We start from the raw sequence: 15,374 nt of genomic DNA, 5'->3' as shown, positions 1-15,374 counted from the left end.
TGGTCCAAGCTTCCGCTTCTTTGAAATTGGAGAATTGACTTTCGCCAAACAACCCCATGTTCGCAGATAAGAGTTTTAACCTTTTCTTCTCCCATTCCTCGAATGGAGTTATCTCTTTGTTCTTTGTGGGGACTCGGTTCAGGACATGACATGCTGTCAATATCGCCTCCCCCTACCATGCCTTAGAGAGACCCGATGTATCTAACTTGGCGTTAACCAAATCAGTTAGAGTACGGTTCTTTCTTTCGGCCACCCCATTTGACTGAGGTGAGTAGGAAGGAGTCCTCTCATGGATTATACCATGTTCCGCACAAAAAGCATCAAACTCATTGGAAAAATACTCTCCATCACGGTCGGACCTAAGCTTCTTGATTTTTCGATCAAGTTGGTTTTCCACTTCAGCTTTATAGATCTTGAAAAAGTTCAAAGCCTCATCCTTAGATTTCAGAAGATACACACGGCAGTATCTAGTGGAGTCATCAATTAACGTCATGAAATATTTCTTTCCACCTTTTGTCAACACACCATTTATTTCACATAGATCTGAATGTATGAGCTCTAGTGGTGCAATATTTCTTATTTCCACAGTCGTGTGAGACTTACGAGGTTGCTTAGCTTGCACACACACTTTACACTTAGATCCCTTGACGGTGGTGAAACTAGGGATTAAGTTCAACTTCGCTAGTCGCGACATGCAACCAAAGTTAACATGACAAAGACGTGAATGCCACACATTGGATTCACTATTGTTGCAAATATGATTAACAACTTTATTACAAATGTCTGATAAGGATAAACGAAACAAGCCTCCTGACTCGTAGCCTTTACCAACAAAGGTTCCATACTTGGATATTACAAATTTATTCGACTCAAAGACAAGCTTGTAGCCATCTCTACACAGAAGAGATCCGCTAACAAGATTTTTATTGACAGAGGGGCCATAATGCATGTTCTTCAGCCGCACGATCTTCCCCGAAGTAAACTTCATATCAACCATGCCAACACCACGAACAGAAGCACTTGAACCGTTGCCCATCAGCACGGTTGAAGTCCCTGCGGTCTGATAAGATGAAAACATGGAAATATCACCGCATACATGCACATTAGCACCCGTGTCAATCAACCAGTCAGGAGAATGACATACTGAAAGAATAGTGGGAAATATACCATACCCAGCATCCTTCATGTCAGTGTCTCCAATGACAACATTAGCGGTCTTGCCGCCTTTCCCAGGATGACGCTTGTCATAGCGATTAGGGCAACTATGAGCCCAATGATCAGGATCCCCACACACATGACAAGCACCTTTCTTCTTGCCATTCTTCTTCTTGAAGTTCGTGTGTTGCACAGCCTTGTTCTTCCCATCAAACTTAGTTTTTCCATCAAACTTGCCCTTGTTCTTGAACTTGTGGGGCTGGAAGTTCTGCTTCTGTACCACATTGGCACTAGATCCTCCCTCAATACCTCGAGCACGTGTGTCCTTTGCTCTCGCCTTTTCTTCCACATCAAGAGTGCCAATGAGATCCGGGACGGAAAACTCCTGCCTCTTATGCTTCAGCAAGGTAGCAAAGTTCCTCCATGAAGGAGGAAGCTTAGTGATGATACCTCCGGCAACAAACTTGTCCGGTAGCATACAACTGAAGTGCTCAAGTTCTCTAGCAAACGACTATATCTCATGAACTTGCTCAACCACGGAGCGCTCTTCAGTCATCCTGTAATCATAGAATTGCTCCATGATGTACAGCTCAGTGCCAGCATCCGAGACCCCAAACTTGGCCTCGAGTGTATCCCACATATCTTTTCCATTATCAATTGACGCATAAGCATCAACTATGTTCTCACCAAGAACACTCAAGAGAGCAGCCTTAAACAGAGTATCCATTTTCTGAAAAGCTTATGCCTGTTGAGCATCAAGCTCTCCTTCAGGTTTGCCGAGAGTGGCGTCATAGCAACTCATGGTTTGAAACCATAAGACTGCTCTCACGCGCCACCTCTTATAGTGGATACCCTCAAACATAGGAGGTCTCATGGAAGCAGCAAAACCACTTGGGGTAAATTGCCTATAATAAGGTTTTTGGATTGTTGGAAATATGAGCAATTTACCAAATGATTTTATTAACAGAAATACTAGATAAAGCATGACTAATATAGTAGAGATAAAACAAGTCATGCGCTCTGACAGAGAGAAGGTAAATAGCTTCTGCATATATGAACCGTAGCCTATCATATCTAAAGCAGACAGTATAGCAAGTAGCATATATGAAGTAGAACCTATCATGTGTAGGACAAGTAGTAGAACAAGGAACTGCGGCAGAACCTTTAACTGGAAAGACAAGAACACGTACGGGACAGCAGCAGCAGAAGCGCTGGACTTGGGGTCGGTGTCCTCGCCTGCCATGTCGTCGAGGAGGTCATGGACGTCGGGGAAGTAGTCATCGACGACCGGATCGTCCGTGATGAAGCAGCCAGTAGTCGCGCTGAGCGTTCCCCAAAAACCTTATCACCCTTCTCCCGTACAGGACTCAAAATGTGCGGTTTCGGAGGCCTACTGTCCCGACCTGCGGTGCACGCCGCAAGACGGGATGGGGAAGAACGTAGCAGCAGCGCAGTGGTCGGAACTTTGTGGCGAGAGGAAGAGGAGCTTCTGTTGTGTCTCTCTGGAGAGGAGCGACCTCTCTTATATAGGCACAGGAGAAGGACGCGAAGAGGCTGCGGCAGGAGGTGAAGCAACAAAGGGAGACGAAGCGAACAGGCAGCGGCCCACGTGACCTTTCGTATACCCGTCGTGCATGGTAAAAATTTAGATATCGGCTCGGCTCATTCCCGTCGTGACGTGGCGTGGCGTGGCGTGGCGTGGCGAGGCGGGTGGCGGAGAAGGAGCGCGCGTGGATATCCCTCTTGTTCTCATGCTCGTACAAGTGGGGAAAGAACCTTCCTTATAGGAAGGTCCAACTCCCACTAAACTAGCAATGTGGGACTAAACTTTAGTAGTATCCCTTGCCTTGCACAAATGGGCTAAGTGGGCCTCTAGGATTTATTAGGAATTTCTGAAATAGTTATTGGGCTGCCCAAAACAGACTAAATTCCAGCACATCCTAGGTCCTTGAACTATTTTGAAGGTGTCATGTAGGTTCTCAAACTATGAAAAATGTCATCTAGGTCCTCAGAAATTCTTGAAGTGTAATAGGTGTGTGTATATGTGACACCTTTGAAATAGTTCAAGCACCTACGTGACACATTTGAAATAGTTTGAGGACCAGAATAGCACACATATTGCACTTCGAGGACCTGGATGACGATTTTCATAGTTCGAGGACCTATGTGACATCTCTGAAATAGTTTGAGGACCAATGATGCACTTCACTCCGCCGGAGGGCTGGTTCGGCGTTTGTCCCAACACACACTACACCAGGAGAGATTTGGGGGTGCTGCAAGCCAAGGGAAGTGGGCGAGCTCTGATGAAGCTACAACCGACACCTGCAGTGATAGAACCGGGTGCTGGAACCAACCGATGACATGCTGCAGCCCCAGCGCCATAGTGTTGGAACCGCTTGACGGTAGTGCTCGAACCGCCTGACGATAGTGTTGGAACCGGCGATGCAGGAAGCTGTGACGGCGGCGCTGAAGATGCGATGGGGAGCGGCTCCGATGTTGCAACCAGCGTGTGCCGAGGAGCTGCAAACCTGTTTTTTTGGAAATGGAGGGCGTATCCTTGGCCTCTGCATCATAATGATGCATGCAGCCATATTATTAAAAAGTCGCAAAGTATTACAAAGTCGTCAAAGTATTACAGCTCGTAAGTGGAGCGAAAAATAAAAGTAAAGCAAAGTTCATGCTAACAATCACAATCGGAATGACAATAAGAAGGATAAGCTCCCTAGACTCATATCATGTTATGTGACCGCCATCCGAACCGGTTGAGTATAGCCCGTGCGACCATCTCCCACTGGTTGCATCCAGTAATCAAAGGCTCCCTGGATTTCATAGGAGTGAGTAAGGACCACGTACGGATCTAAGCGGTACCTCTGAAGATGACCTGCAAGAAAGTTAAATTGTGTTGTCTGTTAAATATCAAATCATTCCTGCAATTCCATATAGCCCACAATAGTGCATATATTTCAATCCGAATATGAGCCGCCGTAGTATGTTCGACCCCAGTTAACCACATTTCAAACAACGATGCAATATCAACTGAAAGAGTAATGTTGAAGGCTATACGAATCGTTCTCCAAAGTAATTTGACCAATGGGCATTTAAGAAATAAATATTATACTGTTTTATCATAATCACAAAAGCAACATCGTGGAGCTGCAAACCTGTCGTTGCCGGATGCGACCGTGGACAGGTTTCATGGCGTCGTTGGCACCGACGAGGAGTGGTGCTGCCATGACAAACGAGGTTGCTATGGCGGTGACGGCGCGGGGACCTCAGGGAGTTGTCGATGCGGAGGGGAGTGGTGGCTTTTGGCAACCGCGTAGGGCTCACGTGTTTTTAGTTTTAGGAAACGAAAGTTGTGTTTTGCATGCGGATAATATGACGGATGCTGATCCCACGGCTGACAACAATAACCTAATCCTACGGTGTCAAGGTGGACCGATGCAGCGCTAGGGCCTGTCAAGCGGCGCCTAGCAGTGCCCTCTATATGTGCACTAGTCTTGGCCGGGGGCTATCCTCCTTTTCAAAATGAAAAAAAAAACAAAAATGCACTATAGTCTAGTAGCAAAGAGTGGGTATACACTAATACACACGTTTATAACTTTTACTAGTACTCCCTCCGTTCCAGAATACTTGACTATCATTTTTCCAAAAATAGATGTATTTATATATCAAAATATGTCTAGATACATCTATATTTTGACAAATGAAAGGCATATATTGTGGAACGGAGAGAGTACATGATAAGAGTATCCAATCTAGGAGAAAAGGTAACAAGATACTTATGTTTTTCATGTACATATGAACTGATCGGTCAGTAAATTGGCCAGCGGATAAAAAATACATACTCTCTCCGTGTTAAAATAAATGTCTCATGCTTAATACTCCCTTCATTCCATAATATAAGAACGTTTTTAACAATTTAAAATAAAGGCAATAGATAGGTAGACACATGAGTAGCGAGCGGCCGGGTTGGATTATATCAACAAAAAATAATCTACTAATCTAGACCCTTCTGGATTGCCGAGCTCCCACTGGCCGATGACAAACATGAGCACGGCCCCGGCGCACGAACCGAGGATGGTGGCTACGATCCCGATGACCAACGCGGCGACACTCAGTCGACTGTTGGTTTCAGGGGAGTTGTCGTGGAATTTGATCAGAACCATGGCGATGGCGATGAGCAGCAGGGCGAGGACGGCCAGCAGCACGATGACCGTGCACCTGCCGCACTCGTCAGGCTCCGCTGCCGCCTCCACGAGCTGGTCGTGTAGGAAATTCGGCGGGTTCTCCACGTCGTTGGCCATTGTGCGTCGGACTAGCCGGCTTGTCGATCGTCGGTCCCGTCGACAGTCCGGCCCTGCTGGCGTGTAGAAGACGATGCTACTGTATTTGTTCTGTTGGAGATATATGGAGCTAATTAACTACTGTAAGCCGCGTCTGCTTCGGTTTGAAACTTCGTTGCACGTAATTGTAACGGACAACGAACACATGCAAGGGCGTATGTAAGGGTAAGGCGATCGTATTCGTATCTAGTCTAGAGTTCTAGATGAGATCAATACTGTTTGTTTTAAGTCGGAGCTCTTAGGACTCTATCCACCAAACAAATATCATAAAGGTTGTGAGCAGTGGCGAATCTTGGGACAAAACGAAGGGCAGGCTCAAACATAATGAACGAAGGATCTTGGACGAGTATAGACAGGATTGTGACTGTGTGGGCTCGATGGGCTGCCGTTGATTGCCTGGGCTGGGCCTAATACTAGTAGAAAAAAATAAATTGCATCTTTGGAGGTTTCTGGACGAGTATAGACAAGGTACACACGCGCATGTACACACACACATGACACATCACCATGAAGAAAACCTCATCAAGGTTGCACACTGATGTCATCTTAATCACTTCTTCCTGGGCAAGCGACTTCGACTTCGTCGCAAATAACGCCTGCCGACCAAACCCATATCATAAAGGATGTGAGGACACACACGAAAATCCATGTCACACAATCCACTGCATATATCGGCTACATAGCAGCTCCGATTCTAATGACAAGATACGAATGGGAGCGGGCGCCATGAATGATCACTGAATAGATCATATTCGCCTGTCATAGACTCCATTGCCGCAACTCCAACTTCACAGCAACAAACAACCTAATACAATCTCGCAGACACATTGAAGAAGAGGCAACTACCACAACCATTGATGCGACCCCCAACATGCTACGCCCCAATGTCATTGCCACAGAGCCGAACACCATCATGTCGTCTTCCATAGTTCGTTGTCACAGGATCAGCCTGCTGCGCTCCCCTAGAATTTCTATAAAGGGGGATGATCTCCCCATTAATGTTGATAGTTGTTTGACCTTCCCTAATCAGCTGCTTCAACCGACCGATCCACCTAGGTTCAATATTCTTCTGATGCATCACTTCCTCCAAGAAATCCCAGCTCACCACGTCATGCACTTTCTTGAAGTCAAGATTTAGGGTGAAGATGTCCTCATGGTGCACTTAGCTTCATGGGGTACTTCTTGAAGCACTACCATTCCATCAAGGGTGCTTCAATGACATGTGAAGGTAATATGGTTAGGGTGAAGGACCCGGTGGGCTACCGAGGACGGGCGAGTGGCAAACCCCTTAGCCACAAGCTTAAAAGTCACATTGATCAATGTGATTGTCCTAAATTGCCAAATGTTATCAGCTATGAAATTAATCCCAACTTAATAGGAATGATAGACTACTTCATATCAATAAGGTGTAACTTTTTTCGGAACCTCATCTCCAAAGAACCTTCAGGTTAAGTGTGCTTGGCCTGGGTTAATTTGAGGATGTGTGACCGGCTGGGAAGTTCTTCCCGAGTGTGCACGAATGAACCTCATCTCCAAAACCAAAAACGCTGCAAACACGTTAAATGGGCCGGCCCATGACATCGCTTGATCACCAGGTCTGCGCGAAACGGCGACACTTTTACGCAAGGAGCGTCCAATAGGAAATTCCGTCTCTCTACCCCTCTACTTTTTTGCGTATGGACCTTCATAGAGGCGGAGCTCGATAGTGTGGGCTGGGCCAAGGAAACGGCCTGCAAGCCCACCTCGCACCCAAAGGCCGGGACGGCGGCACCTTGAAATACCTCCGCCTTGCCGCCCAGCGTAACCGCCCCAACCAACAGCTTTCCTCGCCGGAGTCCCCAACAAACCAAGTCCCCAAGCTCCACCGCGCAGCAGCCCACCGCATCCACCCTCCGGCGCCGGCAACCGATGGACCGCTTCCAGGACGGGCACCACGTGCGGCTGCGGAGCCGCGTGTCGCGCACCTACCTCCACGCCGCCGACGACGGGGTGGGCGTCACGCTCCACGAGCGCCGCGCCTCCATGAACGCGGCGTGGGCGGTGCACATCTACCACGGCGACGACGGCCCTTACCTGCTCTTCCACAGCGCCGCCTACGGCCGCTACCTCGCCGCCACGGCCACGCCGGCGAGGCTCGGCCACCGGGGCCTCCGCGCGGAGCTGCGCGACTACGACCAGCCGGGCGTGGAGGCCGTCATGTGGCAAGCCGTGGGGTCGGGCTTCGCGGACGACGTCGTGCTGCTCCGCAACGTCGGCGGCCGCTACCTCCGCGCCAACGGCAGGTACATCCGCTGGAACGCCGGCGTCAGCGTCGACAACAGCTTCAGCTCCATGATGTACTGGGTCGTCGAGCCCATTCCCGCCACAGAGGACATGCCTGCCCTTCCTGCCCCGCCTCCGGTGAGTTCGCCATGACCGACCCGCTTCTTGAATTGCTTTCGGCGATTGAGTGAATTCTCAAGCAGTTCTTGATCTCCTGAACATAACCATGATTTGGCTTTGCGTTTTAATTGCAGAATCCCCCATACGGATACCTCCTCGGGGTCATCCACCTGGAGCCGGAACGGCTGATCCGGTTCGTGCGGGCGCAAGACGACGGGCACTACCCCGAGGACCCCGAGGACGAAGGCTGGCAGCAGTTCTGGTTCAGGGGGACGTCCGCGTTTCGCCTGAGGGACGACCTGGGGTTCCTCGTCGGCGCCGTTGTGTACTATCCGGACATCGCCATGTGCGTCCGAGCGGGCCGCTACGGGAGGCTGACCCCGCTCGTCGTCGACCTGCCCGACGGCGGCTATGGCGACACCCTCGAGATTGTCGTCTTCCTGGCCGACACCCCTGGTGAGAGCCTCTCTTCATGCCTACTTCCTCCTATGTATCTCCTGACTGAAATTGTCTTACTGAAGCTGTTAGGTGTCTTCAACTGAAATTGTTCTAATCTGAAAAACAGTTAACTGAATCTGTTGAAGTCTGAAACTGTTAGGTGTCTTCAACTGTTGAAATCTTGTAAAAGTTGATATGAATTTGAAACCCCAAATCAGTTGATTCACCTCCTTTCAGCCTTAACAGAGAAGATGGTGATAATCGTTTGATATAGCCCATTTTACTTACGAAATTCATGTTCCAACAATACTAAATAAGGTTTCTGCACATGAGCTGTATTCAGGTTTTGTATACGAGCTGCAATCTTGGTCTTGTTATTCTTTTTATTTGCAAGACTCTGAGATTTTAATTGTTCAGAAATGTTTTTGCTGCATGAACATGATATTTGGGGTCTTGCTTCGTCGAGTGCTAACCTGATGGTGCTTGGAAAAGGGATATTATGATTCTTTTTGTTAGGAAACTGTTGTTATTAGGAAACTGAGGTAAAAGTAGTAGGATGAAACTAGTTGCACATTTCTGTCCTTGATTCAGATAATTCAGTTGTTCCATTTTATAACATCTGCCGCTAGTAGAAATTATCTAAGCTAAAAAGCCAAACCAAGTTCAGTCATCCCATTTCACCTTTGCAGAGAAGAAGATACTAATTCTCTAACCTGTGAATACAATTCAGGTAGTATCTTACAATAGTACATAAAATATTTAGTTCCTTGCACATTATATTGCTTCAACTATTTTTCCTTCTTGGTCTTGTTATTAATTGTTGGTCTGCTGCCTAATTGGCTCATAATTTCTGCTAATTCAGCCTACAATGAGCTGCGACACCCAGATGTCCACGCGGAGTAGAGGAAGATCGGAGCGGGGATCCTGAAAGTTCACATGCCCACAAGTTTCGCTGCCTGGACGACAACAGAACTGGGCGCCTACTTTTGCCTATGGATAGATAGATAGGTTCAGAGAACTCTCTGTTTCTTCTGCTAGCTAAACTTGCTCCGTTCTGGATTCAGAACTGCTGAGTGTGTTGCGTCCAATGGCTGAACAATTTTGTAATTCTGAGATGTGATTTCTGGTGTGCTTCATAGACGAAGTATTTCACTGTAGGGGTTATTGCATTGAGTCAACAATTCTGTGATATTTGTAGATCATGCATTCCGCATCACTGGAAAATGCAGTGGTTTTGACAATTAGTTAATGGCTCTGCATTCATTTTTAGACTATGCATTTCACGTACAAATGAAAAATTTAGTGGGTTTTTTCCTGAGAACTATTGATTGTGCTTTTAGTTGTGCTGCCTTGTGTGTTTAGAATTGCACGAACCTTTTTTAAAAATGATGATAGCACACAGCGAAGTGAAAAGAGATGCTGAACAACTTATTCATGGTGTAGTTTGTCAGGCTACACTACTAAACATGCTTGAGTACCCAAGTTCTTGCGTAATCTATCAGGACACAGATTGACCTGACTCTTTGCAAGAAGAATTTTGGACTCCGTAAACAAACGGGTAAACACCATCGTACCACATGAAGTGAGGAACCTGGAGAATTAGAAGTTTTTTATCACTAAAGCAACAGCGGGTGGTGTGCACAAACAAGCACAGTCCTGGGAATTCAACATTTGCAATAAAATGGTGATGAGCACTACAAATAAAAATGCAAATTTAGCACAAAGCTTTAGTTGGATTTCATTTGACAGAGATTTTCCGAGATCCCGTCACATTGGCCTTCACAGTTAAATCATACTACTACGGGTTTTAGTTAAACTGTGAGCAAAGGAAGAGTGGCAGTTCAATAACCGGACCAAAAGTAAAAACAGCAACTGCAACAAATGCCAGGTTGCTAACTAGATCTTAGAGGTACCGGCTGCAGGAAGACTAAACAAGCACATAATAACATCACTGGAACATGGAGAGCTCCGGGCAGTTTGAAACACGGTGTGACCAACTTCCGCAGAATCTTTCGCCTTGTAATTTCATCATGAAAAGAGGCTTCCAAAAGATTCGCCATGAACAAGGTTATCTCTCACCTTGAATTAGTGACAAGAGACCCCTTCTGCACCGACAAAGGATCGAGCTCCAAACAGCCTCGAAGCTTGCCTCCTTTTTCATTTGTGAGACAGAAGCAAGGCACCTGGTGAGAGAACTTTAAGTAATCATACTTATGTATCGTTTCCACAGCTCCCTCCCTTCTAAATACTGTCCGGTGACCATCCACCTTCCTTAACAGCTGAACTTGTATGGACGAATCAGTACAGTCAAATATCTCCATGAACTCATAGTCACAATTTTTAAAATCTTGTGCAGTCCACCCAGCCCTCCAGTCCTTGTAAACAGCCCAGACATCACGAAGGCGAGGGAATATTTCATATTCATTTCTTATACCAGTTGGTCTACCAGGTACAGGATGAGAAAAGTATGTTGTACGGGTGCAAGTACTAATACCATCATTGCCAGTGGAAACCCCAAAGGTTCCACACCCAACAGGATGATCTTCTTTGACCAATCTTTTCTCCTCCATTCCCTGAGGACAGACATGGAGCCATCTCAATGTTACCTTATTATTCTTGACATCGACTTTCTTTATAACGGCATAGTAATTGGGGAAGTAATATATATCATTGTAGAGAGCCCAGATCTGGCCAGGTTTGAACTTGCAAAGCAATCTTATTTCTGTAAAGTCATAGAATTCTGAATCAGGACATACAAATTTTGCCTGGATAATATCACCAGATTCCTCATCAACATCAGTATCTTTTACAGCAGATCGAGTGTATACGGTGCCAAACTCCTGACCTTTCCCTGAACTGCTTTCAGGAACAACAGAAGCTAAAGCATCTTCCAAGTTAAGGGGGAGCGCTGCAGGATCAAGTTCAAGAGCTCCTTCTGGAATGCCTTCACTTTCAGCTGCACCCATGAAACGGTATGGGAGAGAATGCGAGAACCATAGTGTCATCCTGAGGTATGAGGTATGGGGTAGCCTCTTTGTCCTGCATAAATAAGCTAACAAATACTTTTATCTTGACAAGTGGCATGACAGTGATGCTAGTGCCAGTCGTGAAATCAGAGAGGACCTGAACAACTTCATACTTGTAGTTCTTTTGGTTGTGAGCATCTGAACTCCAACCAATATCCCATCCCTTGAGAAGGGCCCAAACTTCATATTTCCTAGGATATATTTCATAGGAGTTCCTTCTACCAGTGAATGTCGCATGTACAGGATGAGAAAAGGGTTTTGTGTCAGTGTAAATCATAATACCACAGGTGGTGGAAACCATATAGGTTCCACACCCAACAGTTCGATCTACTACCAATCTTTGGTCCACCCCTTCATCAGGAAAAGCTTCAAGCCATCTTGCCTGTACTTCATTATTCTCGAGATCAACTTTCTCTATGAAGACATAGTAATTCGGAAACTTGTCTATGTCACTGTAGAGAGCCCATATCTGCCCAGGTTCGAACTTCTGAAGCAATCTAATTTCTGAAAATACTCCTGCACTTATCCACAGCTCAGCAAACTGTTGATATGGACCAGAAGGAACATGTTGCTCAGTTAAAGCATGTGCTATGAAGGCTTTCGAGCAATTATGGCAGCAGACAGCTTTCTTCAAAATTGCATGGTGGTACTGATATTTGGTGACACAGGTTGGACAGATGGTCCAAAATGTTGGCGGCCTTGCAGAATTTGAGCACGATAGCTGTTGCTGACAATTATTATGGAGATTCATGGTAGTATGGAGTGAGATATAGTACTTCCAAAGAACAAAGATCAAGCAGTAGACCAAGGAAAGTAACTTGTCAACCTGCACCAAACAAACACAAAATCATGATCAAGAAATTTCACAAGTACATTCTAAAACAAAAAAACTGTAAGCGCTTCTTGCTACATAAGGGTGTGTACATTTGTGCTATCTTAGCAATGCCACCTAGGATAATCGCTGAGTTGGAAGAAAGAAATGAGAAGAAAAAAGGTTTGTCTTCTCTAGCTAAGAGATGATCTCTTAGTAAGGAAGATAATTAAGACAATTCTATCCATTTCACAAGATGCCATCTGTTAGTTACATATTTTATAATTTAATTTTAATTCTCCCACAAATTTAAGAGCAAGCAAACATTAATTGCTAGAGACGACACTAAGAGATAATCCACTGCATAATATGTTTTTTGTGTTCGCTAAATGACATACATCTAAATGGTACTCCCTCTGTCTCAAAATATAAGACGTCCTCTATTTTGAGATAGAGGGAGTACAAGCTAAGACCCTCTTGTCAACTATTGTACATGTCTAACAAGTAACCAAAGAACAACACTCACTCTCTTGCAACCCTAAAATCATAAATTTAACTCTGAAGACATCAATCTCATATGTTTTAGCCAATGTTACCAACATGGAAGACCATTAGCACTCAAAATGCAATGCATGTGTTGAACATGTGGCGGATCAGTTTCAAGAAATATGTGCTGAACTGATCAGAGAGCACTCCCAGCAGGGTTCAATTTCCCAGATTCCAGGTAAATCCTGCAAACCACCAGAAGTGAATAATGACTTGGTTTTCTGTGGATTCCGTTTAAACCTGTCTCTTCATCTTCTCTTTGTATGTTTCTCAGTTGTTTACTTGCCCTTGAGACATTCTCCTTTGTGTTTAGGGGACGAACCCTCTGACAGGTTGGCTATAATATTGGTTTCAAGGTCATGCGCCAAAAAACAAACTAAGGACAATTAAAGCTCTACAATCGGTTGCTTGTACTCTGTGCCTTCTTTGGTGTTCTTCTAATACACAACGACGCACACTTAGATGCATTTTCGAGAAGAAAAAAAAGGACAACGACACCTGATAGATACATCAGATTTTCCTCTGCCTTCTGTGCAAATTCAGTTTTACTACAAATTCTTAATTATTTAATCATGTATTTCTTTGATGATGCAATGCCCATTTATTCGTTCTTTTTACTAGATATAAAAGGAAAAGGTCAAGTTTTGGTCTCTCCAATTGTCTGCTGAGTCTATTTTTTACTCGCAACTGTGAAACCGTTTAATTTATATACACAACTATACAACTGCAAATAGCCCCATTAACCTAAATACATTGTTTTTCACGAATACAGCATCCTTTTAGGCAGTATATGTTGAGGCGGTATTGTTGCCAACGGAGTTTCTGATAAGGTGACTTCAATTTCGCTAACCATAGATTAGTGAAATACTCTTGCTATAAGCATTGCCATATTGTGTAGAGCTAAGAGTAAAGTGAACAATCATAATGTAACAAGCTAGGATCTAAACTATAATAACGGAATGAAAGAAATCGTAGACATTAAGGTAGGGCGCTACTAATTGATATCATAAGGCCCAATACAATATCCTGTCATGCAGTGGAAGACTATTATGTAGTCATGACAAATAAGTAGATGCATAGAAATAAAATACTTTAGAATTTAGCCAGCATGTAAATAGCAGAGGAAAATAGTTTTGTGTGCCCACTTGTTACATTTGTGCTTTAGTGAACGGTAAAGGTTGTAAACATAAAGAACAGAAGTTTGTACTTACCAGAGATGATCATCATGATAGGCATGACACGCTTGGTACTGTCTGCGGAAAAATTCGTCTCATTAATGTTTGTTTTCAACTTATCACTACACTCGTAATCGTACAAACTTCAAAATAAATGCTACACGCAACTACCAACCAATATGATTATAGTTATTTTTTTGCTCCATCTGAATACAGACAGGCAAAGGAAGCTAAACTGAAAAACAGAATAGTTGTCAGTTTTCACTCTTGATATATTTTCAGGAAATAGAGGCAAAAGCTTTGCCTTGTGTCATTAATTAAGAAGGTTGCTGCCCGATTAATTGGAGAAAACCCGGCAAAACCTAGAATCAACTTTTGTTTGTTCCTGTCCAAATGAAGAGAGAAAAAAAAATCATAATTTAACAGCAACAGAATGAATGCATTTAATATTCAAGCTAAAAGGTAACACAATAGCATTTTCCTCCCAATTTTTTTGCTCAAAAAATGTTTTCCCTGTTTTATGCTACAACACCCACCCCCCTCCCCCTTTTTCCATAACAGAGAATAGCTTTGCACATCAGAAGGCCACTTTCACACTGCAGAGGAATGTTCCCCAAAGGAGACCAACAGAACTACCGATGCTCTGGTACATGTGAGCCCTGCTGAAAGCCTAACCGAAGAAGAAATTGATTCCCATGTCTACGAATCGGCGTGACGGAGCAACCCAAAATCAGCTCGTGAACCGGATCGGCTCAAGCTTCCCCCAAACCCTAGCCGGTGAAAAAGGAGATCCTAGATACCCTACCCCCAAAACCAGATTTGCCCCAAAGTTCAGCACGCCAAAGACGTACGCCGTTCAATCAAACGCAGGCTCTTTGCTGCCTCAGCGCATGCAGCAGGGGAGACAATGCGAGTACCTAATCGTCGGCGGCCGATGATGCGGGACGACGAGGGCCTCCGGCGAATGGCAGCGGGATATGCCGGCCGACGGCCGGCGACCGACGGCGACGAGGAAGAGGAGGGAGAGGGGAGAGGGTTTTTAGAAGCAGGGGAGGGAGTGAGGAAGTGAGGAAGAAGGGACGGTGTGGAGAAGACGGGAAGTAGTGGAGTGTGGAAGACGACCCAACCAAGGAAAACGAATCCTCTTTTGACCTCCACTCGAAGAAGGAAAACGAATTAATTTTGACTCCTACTCTGCTGCATAATCATTATATTTTTGCAAAAGGGCCCAAGGCCCATATATTAGACCTTACAAACACACCCATACAGAAAGATAAAATTACATTTAAATTTCTGGGGTGCCGGAAGTCTTCTTCCACCGGCGATGTGCCGTGAGCATAGATGATGGAGCAAGATTTTTTAAATCCGGAAGTTTGTAGTAACAGAGGCCAAGAAGTCATCGATGCATACCAAGAGACACCGGAGAAGAAAACGTCAATAAAAGCATGTAGAAACTCCGAAGACCATAAACACCGGTCGAATCTAGACAGATCCA

The 15,374-nt window shown here is 45.1% G+C and overlaps 1 protein-coding gene and 1 pseudogene across 1 annotated transcript; one reads left to right on the top strand and one right to left on the bottom strand.

Annotated features, from left to right (window-relative positions):
* Positions 1 to 7,390: 7,390 nt before the first annotated feature.
* LOC125540879 lies at positions 7,391 to 9,481 on the top strand. The gene is made up of 3 exons (XM_048704415.1): positions 7,391 to 7,901; positions 8,018 to 8,339; positions 9,184 to 9,481. The coding sequence occupies exons 1-3, from the start codon at positions 7,410 to 7,412 to the stop codon at positions 9,222 to 9,224; spliced, it is 855 nt and encodes a 284-aa protein (XP_048560372.1). The 5' UTR covers positions 7,391 to 7,409; the 3' UTR covers positions 9,225 to 9,481.
* A 541-nt stretch (positions 9,482 to 10,022) lies between these two features.
* On the bottom strand, positions 10,023 to 14,987 carry LOC125535442 (annotated as a pseudogene).
* Between the last annotated feature and the right edge of the window lie 387 nt (positions 14,988 to 15,374).

Source organism: Triticum urartu, chromosome 2 (assembly GCF_003073215.2).
Source record: "Triticum urartu cultivar G1812 chromosome 2, Tu2.1, whole genome shotgun sequence".
Lineage (NCBI taxonomy): Eukaryota > Viridiplantae > Streptophyta > Magnoliopsida > Poales > Poaceae > Triticum > Triticum urartu.
Note: the sequence above shows the minus strand (reverse complement) of the source record. Positions and strands in the feature narration are given on the sequence as shown.

Coding starts and splice junctions, on each gene's coding strand:
- LOC125540879 (XM_048704415.1), top strand. CDS start 7,410: ATGGACCGCTTCCAGGACGGGCACCACGTGCGGCTGCGGAGCCGCGTG. Junction 7,902..8,017: donor CCCTTCCTGCCCCGCCTCCG/GTGAGTTCGCCA, acceptor TTTTAATTGCAG/AATCCCCCATACGGATACCT. Junction 8,340..9,183: donor CTTCCTGGCCGACACCCCTG/GTGAGAGCCTCT, acceptor CTGCTAATTCAG/CCTACAATGAGCTGCGACAC.